General features: G+C 39.7%; 2 protein-coding genes and 1 long non-coding RNA gene across 6 annotated transcripts; 1 reads left to right on the top strand and 2 right to left on the bottom strand.

Annotated features, from left to right (window-relative positions):
• The first annotated feature begins 14 nt into the window (after positions 1–14).
• Positions 15–2,679, top strand: LOC109854240. Its single transcript, XM_020427124.1, has 6 exons — positions 15–432; positions 656–786; positions 880–1,201; positions 1,368–1,789; positions 1,885–2,100; positions 2,188–2,679. The coding sequence occupies exons 1-6, from the start codon at positions 250–252 to the stop codon at positions 2,495–2,497; spliced, it is 1,584 nt and encodes a 527-aa protein (XP_020282713.1). The 5' UTR covers positions 15–249; the 3' UTR covers positions 2,498–2,679.
• LOC109854241 (retinal homeobox protein Rx) lies at positions 2,566–6,405 on the bottom strand. Its single transcript, XM_020427125.1, has 4 exons — positions 5,150–6,405; positions 4,747–4,972; positions 4,508–4,587; positions 2,566–4,313 (listed from the first exon to the last, which is right to left on the bottom strand). Exons 1-4 carry the CDS (start codon positions 5,553–5,555, stop codon positions 3,676–3,678), a joined length of 1,350 nt encoding a protein of 449 aa, XP_020282714.1. The 5' UTR covers positions 5,556–6,405; the 3' UTR covers positions 2,566–3,675.
• A 5,920-nt stretch (positions 6,406–12,325) lies between these two features.
• On the bottom strand, positions 12,326–21,036 carry LOC109854287. 4 transcript variants are annotated; one of them, XR_002250206.1, is made up of 7 exons: positions 20,856–21,036; positions 20,689–20,774; positions 20,511–20,599; positions 19,017–19,167; positions 18,577–18,734; positions 18,113–18,245; positions 12,326–12,617 (listed from the first exon to the last, which is right to left on the bottom strand). It is a non-coding gene; the product is annotated as an uncharacterized LOC109854287 (long non-coding RNA). The 4 variants fall into 4 exon arrangements; XR_002250205.1 differs by having other exon boundaries at positions 20,689–21,036; XR_002250207.1 differs by lacking the exon at positions 12,326–12,617 and adding an exon at positions 15,910–16,503 and having other exon boundaries at positions 20,689–21,036.
• Positions 21,037–21,054: the final 18 nt, after the last annotated feature.

Below are 21,054 nucleotides of genomic sequence, written 5' to 3'. Positions count from 1 at the left end.
AGCGAACTTTGGATCACGTGGGGTAATCCTTATGTAAATGCGGAAACATAACCAATATGTGCTTCGCAGTAGAGTGTATACAATATATCTTCTCTTGCGGTTGTGGTTTACGGTGTTTCCCAATGTTGCCGTAAATTAAAAAATAAGCGAAATGATAATCGAATTATAAATTGAAAAAAAAAAAAAATATGTTGTAGAGTATAACTAAACAGAGCCAACGTATAGTTAGTAAAAGTAAAATATATAACAATGAGGTTCGTTAATATAGGTTCATATAAAACATCGATGACTTACTTTTTGAAGAAGAAAGAATATCAAAAGATTCTGATGACGAATCTAGGTTTTAATTCTGACGAAGCCGACGAGGTAATAAATGCAAGTTTTCTTAATTTTCCTCGTCATCGGTTACTCAGCAACTGTTTAATATGCCAGGTAAATGTGTGCAAGGTTAAGTTTTTAAATAACTGCTATGCATAAACAACATACACTTTCCCAAAGATTTTATCAATGACTTTTGTATTTTTAAAAATTTTTACACTCTATAGTTGAAATAAAGAGACTTTTAGCAAAGTGTTGAGTTTTTATTTACAAGATATATATATATATATATATATATATATATATATGATGTGACAATAATATTTATTTGGTTTAGAAATATAATGTCAGTGTACATCCTGCCGATCTTCATTCCTGTATAACACTGAACAGTCACAAATTGGAGCACAGAATCAATTTGCTCAAGGATTTAGGAGTATCAGAATTAAAGTCATCTTTGATCAATAAGTGAGATATAATTTTGTATATGTTAATTACGTAACAATTTTGCCAACTATGTAAATATCTTCTAGCATCTTTCACTAACTTTCGTCATTTCAGAGGTATATACCTTTTACGGAGACAAATGTCCGTATTCAAAGAGAAAACCAACATTCCAGCTGATTATAATGTCGTCGAGAATATATTCAATCGGCTTGGTCGTGAAGTTGCGATTGATACTTCTCAGTTAAAAGTGAACGACAAAATGACCACAAAGCAATATTACGAGACTTGTCTTTTGCATTGTAAGACAAAGATATTCAATCTGCCTTATTTGGACGACGAGATTCTGTTGCACAGTTATATGAAGTGTAAGAGTATAAGTATGATAGCGGAAACATTGAAGATACTCAGAGTTGATCTTGATTACAACGAGCAAATGGTAATTACAATCCTTTGTTTTTTTTCAAGTTAAATTCTTTTCTCTAAAATCAAATGTTTTTTTTTTTTTTTTTATTGATCAAAGTGTGAAGTGAAACAATGTTGAATTGATACTTCAAACAATCGTTTACTTACGTATTTGTATATATAAATTTACTTTCACGCAGATAAAAAAAAATCCCGTCATCATCACCGCTTCGGCCGACAACATCAGGTCGTTCCTGAGCAATTTCACAGACATTTACGGAATACCGATTGCAACGTTTTTGAGGAAATATCCTAAGATGCTCTTTCAGGACGCGGACAACGTTAAGGAATTACTAATTTCGTTCAAACGATACGAGATACCGAAAAAACAAGTGATGAATTTTGTTGACATTTTCGAAATGTGTAATGACACTTTTCTCAGACGAATAGATTATGTAAAACGTCATCCGGATTTGCACGTGTGGTATAAGCATCCGAGAATTTTGCGTGTGATTTTTCACAAGAAAATGACCAATGACCGTGTGGAGTATCTTCAGACTTTGAATTGCATGAAATGGGCTCGTCCGAACACCCTTTTGACTACGAAGATTTACATTGACAAGTAAGTTCGCCATATATATATATAAATATTTAAAAAATTCTCCATTTAAAAAAATTAAATAAATTGTTCAATTTGTATTTTTTTATTTATTCTAGATTTGCACAAAATGTCGGTAACTTATGTATATCCAAAAAGGGTCTGAAACACGTACTCAACGAAGAACTGGGAGTGGACATGAGCGATGTGCTGATGAAACATCAATATTGGAAAGTACGCGGATTCGTCGAGATCGAGCAGATGCTGAAGTACCTCAAGAAACATTTCACAATAAGCGAAATATGTCAGAACATACACATCATACTTTACTCACAGTAATGACACACAGTTTATTTGTTTATAAATTGAATTGCGATAAACGTAAATGATGAAATTGCGGTTATCTATTGCTTTGTTTTCAGATCCAGAGTAGAAGAATTATTGAACGATTTAAAGCGACAGTATTCTCAAAGCTCAAGGTACAAGTTTACCAACGGACAGTACCTCGCTTTGTGTTTGTACATGTTGGAGAAGAACACTAACTTCACGGGCGACGGTGTCTGGTTCGACGAGCGCAATGTCAGGCAACAATCGTCACACCTTTTGAAGGATCGAAATATCAGTATAGGCACTGAAGACAAGATTACCGCAAATAATATCGATAACAATCTTAATCATTTACACGATAAGGATGGACACGAGGTGTTGAGTAGTATGACGAGTCATCAATGACGTAACGTACAGAAATGTATTTACTACTTGTGTATATAGTGTGTTTTTGTAAAAAATCAATTCTCAAAAACAGTGTATATTATTTATTGTATTATACATGCACAGTAGTATGCGTATATACTACTTTAAGACTGTATATACGATTTTAAGATTAAAGGGGAAAGCGCAGAGAAATGCGAAAATGTGTACGTGTTGATTTAATTTCGTCATTCTTTGTTTATTACAAATTATTTTTGCAAAAAAGTGAATATGATATAAGGCAAGATTATCTCATTAAGATTATACAAATATTTTTTTTACATGATACATTTTACGAGATACAAAGCAAAAATATTTCGAAATTCTCTCAGACATCACACACACACACACACACATACTCTTTCTCTCATTGAATACAAAGGCACTGTATTTATTATTCACAAGGCACGGAAAATCTCGTTATGATGGGTTTTACAATTCTAATAATTTGTCGCTTTCTCTCTTTATCTAAACAAAACTTAAAAGAAGGTTTTTCTTTTGAAAAAAAAAACTTCTTAATAAAATGTCACATATTCTCTTGACCACTGCGATCGATCAACTCCGCGAAATATCTGCGACCCGCGACAAGCGACCTATTTAGACCCCGCCTACGATCGCCCCAGTGAAACATATCCAGAGAAGAATCAGAGAGAACAGAATAAATCGAGAGTTGGTAATTATCATAAGATGTCGCTTGAAGGGAGTTACAAGAGTTCTCAAGAGTTTAGCAAGTAGGTATCATATTATTTGTTGATAAATGAAACTTATATACGACTCTTGCTCAAAAACATCCTGGTTTTTGGAAAGGAGAACCAGCTACCAAGAAGATTATGCTTGTCAAAATCGCATCGACGATTCATGAACACGTTAATAATACAGCATTAAAAAAATACTCTTTTTAGTTTTCTTCAGTGTATCCAAGTAATGATATTCACGGAATTTTGTTTTCAAATGCTTTGTGTATATGTTTGCTAATAATTCCATGCTTTCTCTCTCTCTCTCTCTCTGCAATATATATTTTAAGATGAAAAAGAGCTAATAAATTTTATATAAATATTCTGGTGCCGAGTTCAACCGAAATGGCACTGTCCAGACTCTAATACTCTTCGCGTTCGTTGTGAGACCTGGACAAGTGACAGAAGGCATCTAAGGACAACGATTTAGAGCGGAGGAGGCCGCGAGTCAGTGAGCAGAAAAGGAGGCAGCTGTACGTAACTCTGCTGGCTACCGGGCTCGCTCTTGACCATCACTTGGTCCTTCATAGCCTGGCGTGTCTGAGGCGAATGCATGCCGTAGTCCTTCTGATCAGGTGGTGGTTGCTGTTGCTGACCGTAGTCGGCCGCGCTCTGCTCGTGAGCGTATTTCTCCGCCAGACAACCTCCGTGCTCGTCCTCGGACATAGAGCTACCCAGATGGGTGGGTGGCGAGTGCGTCGTCACCATGGTCTGATAGTCGGCGCGACTGAGCGGACCGCTGGGTGGCTGGGGGCTGCCGCCGCCGCCGGGATTGGGTATGTAGTCCTGGTGAACACGCATGGTGTTGCCGGCAGCAGCTTGCGTCGAGAATAGCGAGGCGTCATGCTGCGTAGGCAACATGCTCGCGTACGACGAGTACGAAACGCTGCCGTTGTTGGCGAAACCCGCCGCGGTCGAGTACGGCGAGTTCGACGGATTGAGTAGATTCAGATGCGGTCCCAGATCATACGTCGGCGAGTACGTCGCCCACGCGTCCGGCGGCGCCGCTGCGGTTGTCGTTGACGCAAACGGATTTAGGGTGTTGTTAAGCGACGTGAAGGAACCTGGAAATGTAAAAGATATATCGTGAAAAAGCAGAATTTATATGTAAATGTAGAATTCTTAATATAGAAGTATGTACACACACGTGTGTGTGTGCGTGTGTACCAAAATAATTTTTTTAAAATAAATAATACCATTAATTTTCTAAAGTAAGAGAATATTCAATTAGTAGGAGGAAATTTATCGAATTTTGTACCTGATAGACCGGGACTAGCGGAACCTGCGGCTATGTAACCAGCGGTTTTGCGTGGTGGCTCCTTTTTGCGCCATTTTGCTCTGCAAAAGAAAATAAGGTAAAGTGAAGAAAAGATCAAGACAAAGCGCGTTAACGCAACTGCAATGAATTTTTTCTAACTTGCAGAAACTTATCCGAAACCTGGGGAGTTCTTTACATACCGGGTAGAATATCTCGTCATTCAAGTGTTTATTCCTTACCTGCGATTTTGGAACCAAACTTGCACCCGGGTTTCCGACAGGGAAAGCTTCATCGCGAGTTCATCGCGCGCGAAAACGTCCGGGTAAGGCGCCCGCTCGAACGCCCGCTCCAATTCCTCGAGCTGGTACGCCGTGAAAGTCGTTCTCGTCTTTTTCTTCTTGATGTTATTGTTGTCATTCTTCTTCTTCGAATCTTTCTTGGCCGGGGGCTGCGCTTCGCTGCTGACTGCACCATTAAAATTCACTCGTCATTTAAAAAGTTAATCGCGAGAAGCAGTTTGTCGAAAGAAAAAGTTGAAGAGTTTACAACATTTGAGGGAATAAAATTTCCAGAGAGTCACAAAAAAATATTCTTAAATATTTTTTTACAAATAAAGATCAAGGAAAAAAAATTGAACGTTACCTGGCGCGAGCGCGTTGATCGGATCGTCCGGTTTTCTCTTGAGCGCGTTACCAAGTTGCAGACCTTGTTGCAGACTCGTCGAAGTCGGCGTGACACTGGTGGACGTTGAAGTGGTAACGTCTTGAGTTTGCGGCAGAGTCGCGTACATGCCGGACAACTCGAGCTCCTTCAGCTCCTTCTGCTGCTGCTGTTGCTGCAGATGGTGTTGATGATGCGGCGACGGACTGTTGGACGAGTCGAGCTTGTGAAGCTGACCACCACCGGTCGGCATCAGATCGCCGCTTCCGTGATGACCGCCGTTCCCGTGCAGACTCAACATCACCTGGATACTGTGAGCTCCGGTTGTACCTCCGCGCGTCCCAAAATCCGTGAAGATCGGATCGGCCCACGAAGGATCGCCGTCCATCTTGACACTAGATCTTTTCTATTTTTTCTTCACAGAAAATCTCAAGAATCGATCAAACGCACCGAGTATACAAAGTTCAAATGCGTTTCTTCATAGTCTTCAGCACTTAAACGTTCATAAACTTTATATATGAAGAGACTTTCAAAAAGAAACTATGTCCATTCCGCAATTAGCGCGTATTGACTTCTAATTTATTACACGTTGATTTCAATTTCCGGATCTTAATCGAATGTGCGGCGAATATCACAGACCACTTCCGTTATAATCGCGATGAAGTATCTTCCGGATTGTCTTCGTCGATTTACATCCTCGTCAGTCAAGGTGATGACCAATTTGATTTAATTAAGAATCCGCGCCTCACACTTGGATATATCAACTGCGCTTGTCATCGGACGACTCTCTCTCTCTCTCTTTCTCTTTCTTTCTTCTGTGATTCTTTCACCGCTTCCTGCTCGGTCGGGAAGAAGGAAAAAGCGTCGTCGCCCGATCGCCCGATTGTCGTCCTTAATAGAACGCGGCAATTGCGATCAATTGTTAACCCGGGTTATGATTAATTTTGATTAGTTTTAAGCGGCGTTAACTCGCGCGCGCGACAAGATGCGCCGTGTAGTCGGGCCTGCCGATTATTCGCCGGCAGACCTTGGAAGACTGTGGTGTGCGGACCTGAGCGATTCGACGGCGACGTCGTCTCTCTCCCTGACGGCGACGCGCACGTTCCTCTCGTCACCACGGGGCACTCTCGCCACTACTCTCCGTCCCGAGCCTCTGGCTAATCAGTCGCCACTCACACAGGCTTATATTTTCCGAGGCACGCCGGCCCAGGTCGCCCCCACACCCGGGGTCCGGCCAATCCTGGCCTCATGCGGGCGCGTTGATGCTGCCTCTCTCGCGGTCCACCGCCATCGCTTCCTTACTCCCCTTCCTCTCCTCCACTCGGCCAACGTCATCGCGGGCCACCGCGGTCAGTGAGCGACCGCCTCTTCTCCCCCCTGATGATGACCTGCGCGCAAAAAATATACGCTCCATCCGCGTGTGACGTGGGGGTGGGCGACACGGGGGTGCCGGCGACATCCGCGCGAGGGTTAACGTTGGGTGGCTCTCTCGTGGGAATAGAAACGAGAGAAGTATCGCATCATGAGAGAGGATGTGGTTCTTTCTCTTCTCTCCGAGTATGCTGCAAATGCAAGACAGAGATTCAGAAATTAAACAAAAGAGAGAATGTTAGAATAATTTGAAAGAAATAAAAATAATTTTTTTCCTTACCAAAAGTGACTTGTCGATCGTTGAGCCGTTGGCAAGACTTTTCTCGGACGAGGTTTTTGAGGACAAAAGCCTCTTCCTCTTGAAAAACCGATTGATAGAAGTTTTTTTCACGAAGTACACAATTTTACAATTTTCCCTTGTTATTTGTTTGCTGTTACGCGCGCGCGCGCACACACACACACACACAGAATAAAACAAAAGCAAAACAGAACTGTGATTATTTTCGTGCGGTACATGATGTGCCTATATTCCTCTTCTTCCATCACGTTTGCTCGGTATCTTCTCTTTTACACATTTTTTCAAGCGCGTAACAAGTCAATTAATTAGTTAACTCTTTGCAATGTAAATCTTCTGCGATTCTCTTCAGTTATATAGTAAGAGTCATTTTTAGCATAAATAAGAAAACGTTTCCACGCGTGCGGAGACTTGTTGTTCTGCCTTTTTTTTTTTTTATCGAAAACTTTGTAGATTTTAATCTCATTTTCTTTTCAATTCTTGGAAAATCTGTTTGTTCTCCTTAATTCTTTAATTCTATCGTTGGTCTCGTTTCTTCCTTCTTCTTCTTCCGTGCGTTTTCTCTTTCTCTTCATTTTTCTCCTTTCTCTAAATTTCCATTTTTAACGAAACATCAAATCAGAAGTTACACACAGCGTCTGGTTGTACGGACGGGATCCTCCTTCCGATCCGATTCGGACGAGAACTTGAACGAGCGGGAAACGAAATTTCGGCGCCGAAGTCCAGAACGCGAAAGTCGGCGGCGGCGGCGGCGGCGGCGTTCGATATACGCGGCGATCGCCAAAGGTGCAAACGGGTCGCACCTTTCGTTGTGTCTCGAAGAAGAGATCCATGTCTGTTGGCCGGCAGTTGGTGTGGCACTGAGCCAAGCACTCTTAAGCGCAAGCTCAATGAAATCAGCAATCGCCAGGAATTGCCTCGAATTGGTCCAATCAAACCACCCCCCGTTCCCCGTGTGTGTACGCGCGTATATTAACCGTTAATTTTCGTCGTCGGTAATTAGCGCTCGCCTGCATACACATCATCGCGTCGATTTTCATCCGCGTTTCTCCGGCGACTCCGGAGACTCTCTCTCTCTCTCTCTCTCTGTCTCTCTCTTCACGGAAACCTGGACGCGTTTCCCATCTTATAATCCGCGTCTCTTTCTCTTCGGCGTTACCTTGTCTCCGTTGAATCTCGTTCTCGCGCGGATATTGTCAGAAATCACGAGATTGTTTTTCTTCAGTTTATTATTAATTCGCCGAAATGCAAAGGCACGTAGTGCATCTCATGCTGTTAATTACACTCGTGTGCGAGAAGACCGGAAAAATTTGTTTCAATTGTACGAAGCAAACGGTGTGGCTACTCGGATCAAAAATCGAGATCGACGAGGTAAGCGGAAAACCACGTGAAACGATTTCGAGCCGATTTAACAATACAGCCATTTCGTGCATCAAAAACGCGGGGAGAAGAGACGTGACAATTAACAGACAAGACTCTTTCGGGGTGAAGGTGCGCGCGCGATAAAATGCGGGTGTGTGCGCCATGTCGTTATGATTCATTACAACCCGTCATTTTAACACGGCGAACATATAAACGCGACAGTTGCTTATCGCTCCATCTGACTCCCCGGGAGCGACCGTCCATCGGTTTTCAAGCGCTCGTCTCACTTTTGCGATCTCGGCGAAAGTCATCGCTCAAGAATCCGTTCTTGAATCTTTTAACTTTCTTGAAGTACGTTTTTGTACATAGTTTTTTTTTTTTTTTTTCGAAATTTACAGTTGCAAAACTGTATATAAGTATTCTTTTGCAACACGCAGATAAGTGAGATACGAAGTAATCTTCTTCTAAAGAACGACTTTAAGTAACGCAACTCGTTCTATCGTATTGTATTGTGTACGTCTCTCGCAAAATTAATTGCGTAATGAAGTTGAGACGGAGAGACGATGTAAAAGACGAGAGCGGGATGTTTTTATCGAGAGTGTGCGGACACCCCGCGGCGACTTAATAATATTTCCAATTTCAAGGGCGAGGAAGACCTCGGATCTCTCGCATGCGGGCCCCTCGGGGATCTCCCCGGACATATTTGGAAGATATTTCTGTGCATCGAGGAGTATCGGGGCCCCAGGAGGCCCGAAGCCGCGCGGCGACGGCGGCCGCAAGAGAACGAGGAGAAGAGTCGGTAACTTAACTGGCCTAAATGGGTTTAACTCGATGTGATTTTGCTGGCGAACCACTAAATTGAACGAATACGAACTAAACTGAACTCAACTAAGCTAATCATATCACATTACTAGCGTTATTAGCCGAGCGACGATATAAGTGAAGGTCCGGTGAGCGCCGGGCTGCAGTGTAACGCAGCCTCCTGCACTGACCCTCCGCATCCGCGACTTTCTCTCGCATCCGTGCGCACCCGCCATCCTGACTCCTCGCGCGCGAGGAAACAAACATTTAATCTACAAATAATCACGTCGCGCGTCTGCGTTGTGATCATCATCGTCGTCGTCGTCGTCGTTGTCGTCGTCGTCGTCGTCGTCGTCGTCGTCTGAGAAGTTGGAGTTCTCCGGAAGCGGAACACGAGGACGAGAGGAAGATTCGCGAGCAAAATGCGGAAGTGATTTTTCTCTCACCAACGCGCGTTTCATCCGCCATCGCGTATCTTCGCCGCGCTCGCGCCGCTCGGCGGCGCGCCGGAAGTGCGCGCGCGTACCACGTTGCACGAGCGCCGCGGCTTCGAGCAGCATCCGAAAAAACAGCCGGGACTTTTTTTCGAGCTTGTCTCGTTGTTCTCGAGCGAAATATGGCGAATTGTGAGATTTTTACCTGTGTAAAAAAAAAAAGAAAACACGTGAGACAGAGAAAAATGTGAGAAAAAAAGTTTATAGAAACACTCAAAACAAGAGCAGAAAATCTACTTAAAACAGTACGCGGTCGTTCGCTTAAACATTTTTAAAAATTTTTTATGCTTACACCCTGGAAACGATTTGCTTCGCTTTGTATTTTTTTTCGTATTGTTGAAATTTATTTTTTTAAGGAGATAAATATAAAATGCGCCTTTACATTACTTAATTTTTTTTCGAAGTGTATGTATGTATGTGTGTGTTTGTACATGTATGTGATATATACAAATGAATATTGTAAAACGGAAAACTATGTTGTAGAATGTGATGAATTAGTATTATCCGCGTGATCGATTATCAACGTGAGAGAAAGAGACGAACAGATGTGAAGTGTATAAGAAAGGAGACACCAGTTGCTCCCCCACTTCATCTGCGACGCGGTTGGACAAAGCCTGAAGAGAGATAAGAGAAGAAGTCGAGTGCGATACGTTGTCGCCCCTCTACTTTGAACAGACGGGCAAAACGGTTCAGCCTCTTCAACTCCACCTCTTTGCTTCGAGCATCCGAGCTCGTTGAAATTATCTTTCGATAATGTAGAATTGTATGGACGTGCAAATTAATTTATTTCTTTTTTTTTTATGTCCATATATTAAATTATTTTATTAATTATACTTTGAAAGAAAAGAGAGAGTGTGAAAATAACAGATTCCTATTTTGCGTGTTTTTGTGTCTAGTTATAAGTTATTTATCCGCAAAACAAGAAACGCGCAATGGTAACAAATATTTTCCACTTTAGATACATTTATGTCATGATTTTCGTAAGAGCAGATCGATGTCTCGAAACTATCTTCAAACGAGCGGCCGACTCTTTAAACATTTATATAAATTTAACGAACGTACGACAGATTTTGATGTTACAAAGTTGTTTATTTTTAAACAATCTCTCACGAACATGCCGGTTGATAAGAACCTTAAGCGTACTTTTGTGCTAATTTCAAGAGATAAAAGAGTAAGATTTTTCGAAAATCTATTACAAAAGTAAACTCTTGCTTATTTTGCGGCACTTTAATTAATACTCAAAATAAGTATTATTTTAGCCACACTAATAACAAATTCTTATAAAGGAAGTTTAAGCGATCATACTGTTATCACTAGAAAAAACTTTGAAACACGAGACAGAGAAAGAAAGACAGAGAGAGAAAGAGAGATGTAACTTGATCCGTCGTCTTTTTTCTCTGCACGTCATCCATATTTTTTTACGTCGTAGGTATGTCGAGCGTTTAACGACGAACGTACGATGCTGTGCCCGCAGCATCGGGACCCACCAATTGAGCCTGTTAACGCTCAATTGGTCTAAATTGCCACAATTGGACGTAATTGCGCGAAGGCGACGGGAAACCTCCGCCACGTTTCTCTCTCTTTCTCTCCATGTGCCGCGAATATCATCGACAAAATGTTACGTTCTCAGGCTCTTCCTGCTGAGATCGCTAAATTGTATTATTAATCCTCGATCAGCAAAGTATCATAGAAGTTTGCTTGCTTTATGTCAACACGAAACGTTTTCCTACATACTTTTTTTTTTTATCTCATTTATATCTTTTTCAAAGGAGTCAGGAGAGTCAGACTGGTATCAACTGGAAAAGTTACGAGTTATCTCTGAAACACTTTAGAAGAAGAAAAGAACATAAGTGTCTCTTATGGTAAAATAAAATCTTGACTTTATTTTTACACACAACATTACCAATCCAACGTTATGACGCTACAATAGAAATTTGTGAGTATAAGACGAGAAAGAGAAGGGAGATTGTAGAAACGTGTCATGGGGTGGTAGCTTTCTCGAATCTGATATACACAATGAAACGTGAGAATTCGGACCCATTCGTCTCTATCGAGAATAAAATCTCCGCACAATACGAATATTTCTGGGCACACGACCCAGCATGTGAATCTCGTTTCTTTAACTTTTCGAAAATACGGGTACGCGTGCGCGGAGAGGATGTGTTGTATCCTTGTTTATTTGTAAACAAAGCAGTTTTGAGAAAATTCGAAAATGTCAAGTTTGACAATCGCGACATTGTCGGATTTAATTTGTTTTACGGTAAAAGTAAAAGCGCGAAGTTTGATTTTCTTTTTCCAGAGACTGGATATATTAAAACATATTGCGTTTCGCGGAATTAATATCTAAGCACAAATCGCATGTTTTGAACACTGCGATGTTTCGCAAGCTCACATATCGCGCGCACATATCGCCCTTCGAAGTGAGAGAAAATGCGACGCTTTAAACGATGACGTCGTATCCTGATTAACTCTCGGCAAAGTGTTGCACGCTCGTGTGTCCGTCGTATTTGCATCCCCATTAGTGTATTTGCGCGTACTACCACGTGTTGCTCGTAACGCAGCGCAACATCTTTTGTTCGAATAATCCGTTATTTAAATAATTACATGAATTTTTCACTTAATGAAGAAACTCGCATTACCATGGTACTGGGTAAAATTTATTTTTGCACAATTTCTAAAAATCGTATAATAGTTTTTTGCGCAGTTTCGCTCAAGTTAGTTTAATTTTTTAATCGTACCTCGATATATGTCCTTTACCTGTTCCAACGAGATGATACCAATTTCGAAGCGAATGTCCCGAAGCGAATGGAGAAACGAACAATGAAGGTGTTTTCATTGTTCGTTTCTCCTGCCTCTACATATATTTATGTAACATATAGAGAGATCTCAACAGATATCGACAGTTCTCTCGGTTACGATAAAGCGAGAATGAAGTATTTAGGATACATAGCTGCGGGTCGCGTGTCGGGTGGAGTCATCTCTCTCTCAGCCAGCATATAGGCAAACTTTGAAAGCATATGGTTTCGCCATACGGGGTCCTGGAGGACTCCCAACAGTACTTTACCGGCGACGTTCGTGTGGGTGCTTGCCTTTTCAACCGCATCCCTCGGAATAAATTAATTGTTTCCTGAAAAAAAAAAAAAAAAAAAAAAAAGAACAAACTGAACAAAGATGTGCGTGCGCAGTATTTTTATAAAACTTTGTTATAAAATTGAATAAATAAATATCGTTATAGATGATAATTTATATAAAACTACGTTCAACACGCACACATAAAAAAAAACATATTCCTTTCCTTTCTCTGTGCGACAGAACAATTGTTTACAATTTGTTTTTCTTTGTACTCGAATCTCTCTTAAAAAAAAAAGCTCTTTGAATACAATTGCGTTGTGAAAATGAAATTTCTCGGTTTTAGATTGTGAGTCAGATTCTCAAATGGGATGCAGCGACCTGCATATATGGGCACATTTTTCCGTATTTTTCCGTGAATATAAAACCACTTAGATCCGAGAAGATATTACGTATATATATACATATATATCTCGTGAACTGCTCTCACCCGCCGTCACGTGTTATATTGTATTACGTGAACAATCTTATATGCGGGACGATAGAACGCGGCGTTTTTGCCCTCGACGGACACGTCATGAGAAAGCGATTTGTCGTAGAATCGCGTTCTCACGAATGATGTGGGTTCACAAGTCGATTCCAATTAATTGCGACCAGGGAATATAAAATATTCATAATTGTATTGAACGGCTATCGCGTTGCGAATTAATCGATATCTATGAAGTTCGCGGAACTTTATTCTATATCTAGATATCTATTTATCAAATATTTAATAAAAGTACATTTTATATATTCTTAAAAATATTCTTTTTTTTTTTAAATAAATTACGTTAAAAATATCATGTCAATCGGAATGTGTTTCTTCATCTAATAAAATATTTTTTCGCACAAAAATATAATTTATTTAAGTGATTTAATAAGAGTGGAGGTTGCAATCTTTAAAGTTTGTCTTATGAGCGATCGATACGAAGATCGATTGAAGATACATGTTCTTTTTTATCGACCGATTTTAATCCGGCCACTGAAAGCGGCAGGTGACGACATCTACCGACAAATTCCAAATTCTCGTTGTTTAACCCTGAAGAGAGAGATAGAAAAAGAACACACTATATATGCACATAAATCTTTTTACTTTAATATCTGAAATCTGACTTAATGTGAAAACAGCAAAGTAATAAAAAAATAATTCTTCAAATTATTTTTTCATTCCTAAAAACATATAATTAAAGGTGCGCATTTTATATATATATATAATCTTTGTAATATTTAATTTTGTTTTAACACATGTAGTTAATACGTGTAGTTAAATATACTTTAAAAGTCAATGCAAACGGTGATTTTTTAGCGAAACATGGGGGAATGATGGAATAACGTCGAATATAATCTTTCTGATATAGGATTGGAGGATTGAACGTCAAGATACGAGTTGACGACTGTCTCTCAAAATATCATACGCAGAGAGACGCCGGAAAACGTCGTTTGCAGAGTCAGTCCAACCAAGTTCCACACCGCGGGTGGAATTAGCTGAAGTGAGAGAAATAGAGCTAGCGAATAGAATTAACATACGTAACATACCACACGCTGCACACAAACCGGTGCGGGGCGAGAACCAGCGAGAGAAAGAGACACGCGTTTCAAAAGTTTATGCTTATTATATACAAAAAAAAAAAAAAAAAAAAAAATACTTTCCTAATTTTTTAGTCTTTTTCTTTCTCTCCCTCTTTCTTCGAAAAAAATACAAAAGCAACAACATTATCTCAGTCATCGTGTTTTTTTATAATTTTACGCGTCAATATATTTGTTTCTGTTTAATTTTAATTTAAACCATGTCAAATGTTTCGACTAACATACGAAACAAATCGAAAATAAACAAATTGTTTATGTTTCTCGTTATCCACATTCGCGAATAGTGTTTCCTAAAACAACAAACGGTTTTGGATATTAGTTGTTGAAATTTAATGTCATTTTTAACATTTAAATTGAACGCGACTCGCAACACAAAAAAAACACATTTCGAGAGAGAGTGACTTTCCCCGCGTTTCTCTAAACCCTCTCTTAAAAAGCTACGCATAGAGAGTCGGAAGATCGCCTGACAACAGCGATTCCTCGAGCTCGAAAATAGATCGCTTTCCCAGCTTTCCGGGCTCCACCGCGACATTGGAGAAGAACGTCTTGAGAAAAGTTATCTCGCGGCCAAAAAGCCACGCCTGTTACATTAAAGTTTTGCTCGCGCAATTGTTAACGTAATCGGAAGTTACTCGGATGAATAAACCGCGCGAAAATTAAAAATAAAATCCTCCGGAATGTGATTTCACAAAACGTGACGTCCTCTCAACCGCAGACGTGAAACTCTTTTGATGTATCGTTGTGCGAATAAAATTTTCGACATCTTAATAGCATTTAGACTAGGAATAAACAATTTTCGAAAGCGTTAACTGGCAGTAAACAAACACTGCCCACTGTCACTGTCTCAGCCAAGAAAACTAGAAAACCCGAAGGGAATATTCTACAGTTTCTATTTCTACAAGAACAATCGTCTCCGCAAATATTGAGTGCAAAAATTCTGATGGCGATTGTGCGACAAAAAAAATTTAAACCAATTTTATTAAAAACAATTTATTCATCCTTTCTTAAAAAAATTATTCGGTCTATTTTTTCTCTCACGAAATTCATCAAAATCTTTGCGCTTATTCAATATTTTATATACGAAGTTTGAAACATCGTTCTGTCACTCATATATCTGCTGTGATCGAAAGTATATATTTGCAATTCTTGCGCGACGATATTATGCCGGTCTTACTTATGGTAGGTAGTTCAATTCTGTTCATCCCAACTGTTCGTTTGGCACATATAACTCTATCGAGGAACGACCAATTACGTGCAATATGTACACGAAGAATAAAATTGCCATCAAGTAGATATTTATTTTCGTCCACTGAAATCTTTGAATCAAATAGTATAGTTTTAATTGTTAAATCGATATAACAGAAAATATTAATAATAGTTACATTGTACATGCACATATACACGTATCTATTATCCGATATTAAGTAGATGTAATCACTTGCTAACATATACGCTCGTATACCGATGTGAAGATGAGATATGAGAATTTGCCGCATTACATTTTATCGTGCATTTTTTATTATCTATTGATTTTTTAAACACCAGGTAATTTGCCGGAAAGTGCTATCAATGATAAGAATCGTGTGATAAGAACGTAAAATAAAAATCTAAACGATACAGATGTTCGCGCACATTCGCTCGATTAAATTGCAATTTGGAAATTTACTTCGAATTTTTATTCTCACAAAAATTGTGTAATATATTATATAAAATATTTTTTTATTTATTATATAAATTCTTATAAACTCTTATTAAAAACAAAGAGTATCGTCAAACAAGTTTCAAGAGTTTTTCCAAATAAGAACTAAAACTTCTAAATCGACTCTTACAACTTCTCTAAATCATTGCTATTTTACGGATAAGAACTTCGCGATGATATCGATTTGCGGTACGAACTTCCTTACGTAATCACGTCGTCGCGGAGACGTCGTGGCGGATGGCACGTGCGTCTTTTCGCTAATGTTCCGAAGAGAACAGTCCGTTAGTACGTACGCGCGTCATCATCGAGCTAAGAAGCAGAGGTTTTCATTTCGAACTTATTTCGCATTCCTATATTTTCCCAACTACTACTTTTCCACACAATGTAATTCTCTTCTGTCACATAATCTCATGTCGCCTGCGTTGGTTTCAATTAATTTCGCCTCTTGGCAACTCCTCAACTTGGTCGAAGCCATCAGACCGATTCATCAGAGGCAATTACAAATATCTTTCATTAGGCTTGCACATGTCCGGGCGACTGCACTTGAATGTGTTTGTTCATCAATTTTCACTCATATCAGTTTCTTTTTGCCGTATATCTCATTTTTTTAATTCTTATTCTGTAATTCTCAAAACAATTTGTTTTAGTTATTTGCCTTTCTTTAAATTTTTTTTAATTAAAAATTTTTCCTTATCTTTTGTACATTTCCTATTTAAAACAATTTTTTTCTGAATTAAAACATTTACGCAACTTGTAAAATTTAATCTACAATTTTTTCCAAGCTAATATAAACCGTACTCTGTTTTTGTATAAATTTATGAGCTCGCCACTTGGTTTTCTGAACTCTTAATTGAATCTTTTGAAAGAAGAAGACACCGTCTATTTTGAACAAACAACAGTCTCGTGATTACTTGGACCGACTGTGCCGCGAGAAGATTGATCTTCGCGACTGTGTGTAAAAAAAAAAAAAACAAAAAAAGAAAGACGAGGCAAGAGAGGAACAATTCTCGTCCCGGTGCATCCGCACCGTTAACCGCGTATTTCTGGCGTCCCAGCCAGACACACAGAGATTCCTCTGAAAGATCCTGGAACTTGCAAACGTTCTAAATGTATAATTCTGTTCACCCTAGCTGCCCGTCTGGCACATACAATTCTATCGAGGAAACGACCGATTGTATGCGATAGATACACGAAGAATAAAATTCATCAAGTAGAATGATACCGAAGTCTTTGAATCGAACAGTGTACTTTTAACCGTTACATTGATAATAGAGAGTATTCTGTTAATATATAATATTTGTGTCGAAATTTTTGTTTGCTCCTATTGCACGGCAACTTTGACAAATTTGCTCGACAAAAACAAAACACTTCGTAATAACTGACCAAGCCTCATAAAGCCAGCTGAGCTGAAACCTTGGGCGAGGTCGCCGATTCGCCGCGGGTATGTAGCAAGAAATCCAACACAACGAGAGGAGAGAAAATTTTCATCACTTGGCAAAAGATCGCTACTAAGGTCTACCGGCCATTGGCTCTTGTCCTGAACACACGCCGAGCGAGTTCTCGCCGTTCGTGACATAATATCATTCTCGCGCGCGCGAAGTTGTATCGTCCCCGGCACTTCGCGAAGTAAGTATCTTGGCGAAGCAGCACCTGGCGAATAAAAAATTTCCCAATTTTATTTTCCCTCAATCACGTACACCGCGTAAATCGCGCAAACGAGGCCACGGTCGACAAGTTTTTTTTTACCGTCAAGCGTTTCCCGTTTCGCTTCGGTCGTCACGTGAAATTAATCGACGTTATCCTCACAATTATTGTCAACATGATGATTGCAATAAACGAAAAGTTTCTGCGAAAAAGAAAATCCTAATTTTTCGTAGATGCTGACGCGACTTCAAGCAATTGCTGAACAATGCGAATGAGCCGAACGAGAACACACAAAGTTGTGCGAGAGAGAAGAAACTTCGTACAACGAATTTGCGTTACTTCCTGATGGGCGGAGGTACTTTACGAAGGCGGCCAGTCACGACGACCGGATGTCGAGGCCGTTCCGAGAGGCTGCACAGCGGAGGTTTTCACTTGATTAAGCGAAAATATGTGCGGGTAATAGTCCGCGTTACGCACGAGTGGAATAAAAGCGTGTTAAATTTGAAGAAACCGCTCATTAACGAACGAATGGCCGTGCCGCAATATATATATATATATATGTATATATTTCAAGGTACACGTACCTGGCGTTCTTGGCTCAGTTTATTTCCGCGGAAAACGAGTATACTCGATCCAACGAACGTTAGCAGGTATTACATAACAGGTGCTCAGCATTGACAGTGATCTCACAGTAGAGATTTTGGTTGGATTTTGCGCCTGTAATTTGTGTAATTGTACTATTATTACATCTGCTAATTTAATATAAATATTAATTATGCGTGCACACACATGTTTGCATATGAAATTGTAGACGAAAATTGCAACAATCAAGAGTCAAATTCTGTCTAATGAACAATCAGAATTCCATTATTATTGTATTTTATATAATTCAATCATTTACAACAATATTATTATATTCATACTTCAATAAATTTGATTTTCTGTCAAGTCAACGGTCGCGCACGTTTGTAACTGCAAGAGATTTAATTTTGATCGCGCGATTTTAGTTGAAATATCACGATAGAGCGAGATGTTGCCTCACTGTTACCTGGTGCAATTTATAGGTTTGTTTTTCAAAACTTCAACACGAGAAGTTAAAAATAGACGCGTCGATGCCGCGCGATGCCTCAAAGCAGCTCGGCAAACAAATATTTGCTTGCTAAGTTTTTTTTTTTCATATCCCTCGAGGGAGTTGCATGCGGAAGTCTGAAAAAAGGACAGATAAAACGAAACGTAGAGTTAATCAGCGAATAAAAGTCGACTTCTCGCACGCACAGTTATGCTATTATGTAATGTTTTGCGTAAAGCTGATTCGCCAATTAATAAATTTAAACGCAATCAAAATTAAAATCAATCGCTCTATCAAAAAATAAATAAATAAATAAATAGCTAATCGAAGATAAAAGTTTGTTGTAATCATGTTTAGGTATTTAGCTACAGACATTGTGGTGTGTCTCTGTGATGTTTATATTATAGTCTCAAACATACCTGCTATCAGTTCTGCAACCATCGCATGAATTCTACCATCTGTTGTATTATTTGATATTATTTTAGATAATGCCTGGATTAATATAATCTTGTCTACTAATATGCCAATATTTGAGATAGTTTCATAGACATTTGATTGTAATAGCCATGTCTACGGAGAAATTCAAATAATAGAAACGTTCATTACGAGGTAATTATCTTTTGGTACTTTGCGTCAACCCACACTTATTTTATCTCCAATTAAATCTGTTCCAAAGAACGATTTAGGATGGAGAAAAAAATTCCTCGCAAGTCGTTGCACACCTACTTGAATTAGATATATACATATATATACTATATATATATAAATAGAACATAAACGGAAACAGATAGAATACTGACAGAAGAGAGAAAGAGAAAAGAGCAGAGACATTGGCATAGATCCTTTGACAACGAGAGGAGATTTTATTTTTTCCTCCCCCTCCCTCTTAACGCACTCTTATTGATGTACAGTGAAAGAGGAGGAGAGCGAGTAAGTATGTTGGTAGTTCGGTATTGATCTACTTGCAAGCGACCTTTAGTCTCCTCTCTGCGGGGGTGGAAATGGGAGAGAGGGAGATAGTTCTCCCGCCGGGTTGGCACGACCTAGAGCAACCCGAGCGGGTGCACAGCTGATTTCGTAACAGCACTCTCCCGGAATCCCGCCGTTCCCCGAAAACCACCAAGTGACCCATATATCCCCCAACATCGGGAACGATGGAACGTCGAGGAAACCCGAACCGCGACGAGATCGGGGAGAGACGTGCGCCAAGATAGATCTAATAAAATAAAAAAAAACCAGAAAGTAAAAAAATTGGTACAAGAAGAAAAATTTGAAGAGTGAGCGACCGAAGAGAGGGAGAAGTAAATTTATTAAATTTTTTCGTTCTCCCCAAATATCGTGCGACGTATTGGCAAAATAGAGAAACGCGAATACTACTATTGCAGAAATAAAAGCCATGTCCCGCAGAAGCCATACGTATAAAAGTATCAGCTGCGTAATTAAGCTGAAGCTACATATCCGTGTGCAAAACGATTTCGCGAGCTTTCAGTTGGCTACCGATATAACGGCGAGACCTTGGCCTTGATGTCGCGAAGAGTAGTAGTAGTCGGTTCATTTCATGATCGACGATAAAGAGAGTGAACGATCCTTTTAGCGTGATGTCGTTGACTCCTCGCTAATATGCATCGATCTAAAGATATCTCTCTGCTTTTTTCTCTCTTTCTCTATATATATATATACGTATATAAATCTCTCAACATATATTCTAGATAACAAAAAGATAAAGATATAAACTTTTGCAAGAAACTCTTCTTGTGTGTATTTCTCTCAAGAATATAATTCTACTTTGTTCAGTGTGTATAAATCTGCGCACACGCGAGAAAACTGTAAAGTTTCTTAAGTTTCGACTTTTATAACTTCGATAAACTTACATAGTTACATAAATAAAGATGTGATCTTTTTTTATAAATTACCTAAAATTAGCTAGATTCTTCAGCAACAATTAGGTTCGAGAGATTCCGTTAACCTCTTTCCAATCCTGACGGTGCAATCTTGATGACAGCTATAGAGTGTAAAAATGTCTTAGCGTGAGAAGTTGCGCGCTAAATTTTGTTGTGTTTTAAGATAATATCTCAAACCAACTTCATGTACCTAAGCTAAGAGCAATTGCGCCGTCTCTCCCCAATTGCGTTGCTCCTTTCGTTCTTCAAAGAACGCGCAGATGGTCGTATCCTATCCTATCTCGAAAACACATCAAGTTGAGATCGTCCGTGCGAACGTGATTTAAGTAAAGAACAATCGGTCGAACTCAAGTTCACCTTCGAAAAGCACCCGGTGTTTCGACAATTTGCGAGCGTGGAATTCCAGACGGGGTTTCAGGTAGCAACGGGAAACTTTTCTTCGCACATCTGGCAGAAATAGCGGAACGACGGAACTGAATGTAGCGACGAGTGGGGATCGCGAGGAGTACGGCGATTGGCCGAGAGCGGAGGAGAGGCTCCTCGACGCGCCGAGCGG

Source organism: Pseudomyrmex gracilis, unplaced genomic scaffold (assembly GCF_002006095.1).
Source record: "Pseudomyrmex gracilis isolate BER0280 unplaced genomic scaffold, ASM200609v1 scaffold_62, whole genome shotgun sequence".
Classification (NCBI taxonomy): Eukaryota; Metazoa; Arthropoda; class Insecta; order Hymenoptera; family Formicidae; genus Pseudomyrmex; species Pseudomyrmex gracilis.
The sequence above is the reverse complement of the archived record's forward strand: the minus strand, read 5'-3'. Positions and strand labels throughout refer to the sequence as shown.

Bases quoted from the DNA above. Each gene is read 5' to 3' on its own strand.
- LOC109854240 (XM_020427124.1), top strand. From the start codon at position 250: ATGAGGTTCGTTAATATAGGTTCATATAAAACATCGATGACTTACTTT. The intron at 433-655 runs GTAAATGTGTGC...TATTTGGTTTAG, and splicing joins GCAACTGTTTAATATGCCAG to AAATATAATGTCAGTGTACA. The intron at 2,101-2,187 runs GTAATGACACAC...CTTTGTTTTCAG, and splicing joins CACATCATACTTTACTCACA to ATCCAGAGTAGAAGAATTAT.
- LOC109854241 (XM_020427125.1), bottom strand. From the start codon at position 5,555: ATGGACGGCGATCCTTCGTGGGCCGATCCGATCTTCACGGATTTTGGG. The intron at 4,973-5,149 runs GTAACGTTCAAT...TTAATGGTGCAG, and splicing joins GATCAACGCGCTCGCGCCAG to TCAGCAGCGAAGCGCAGCCC. The intron at 4,314-4,507 runs GTACAAAATTCG...TTACATTTCCAG, and splicing joins CGCTAGTCCCGGTCTATCAG to GTTCCTTCACGTCGCTTAAC.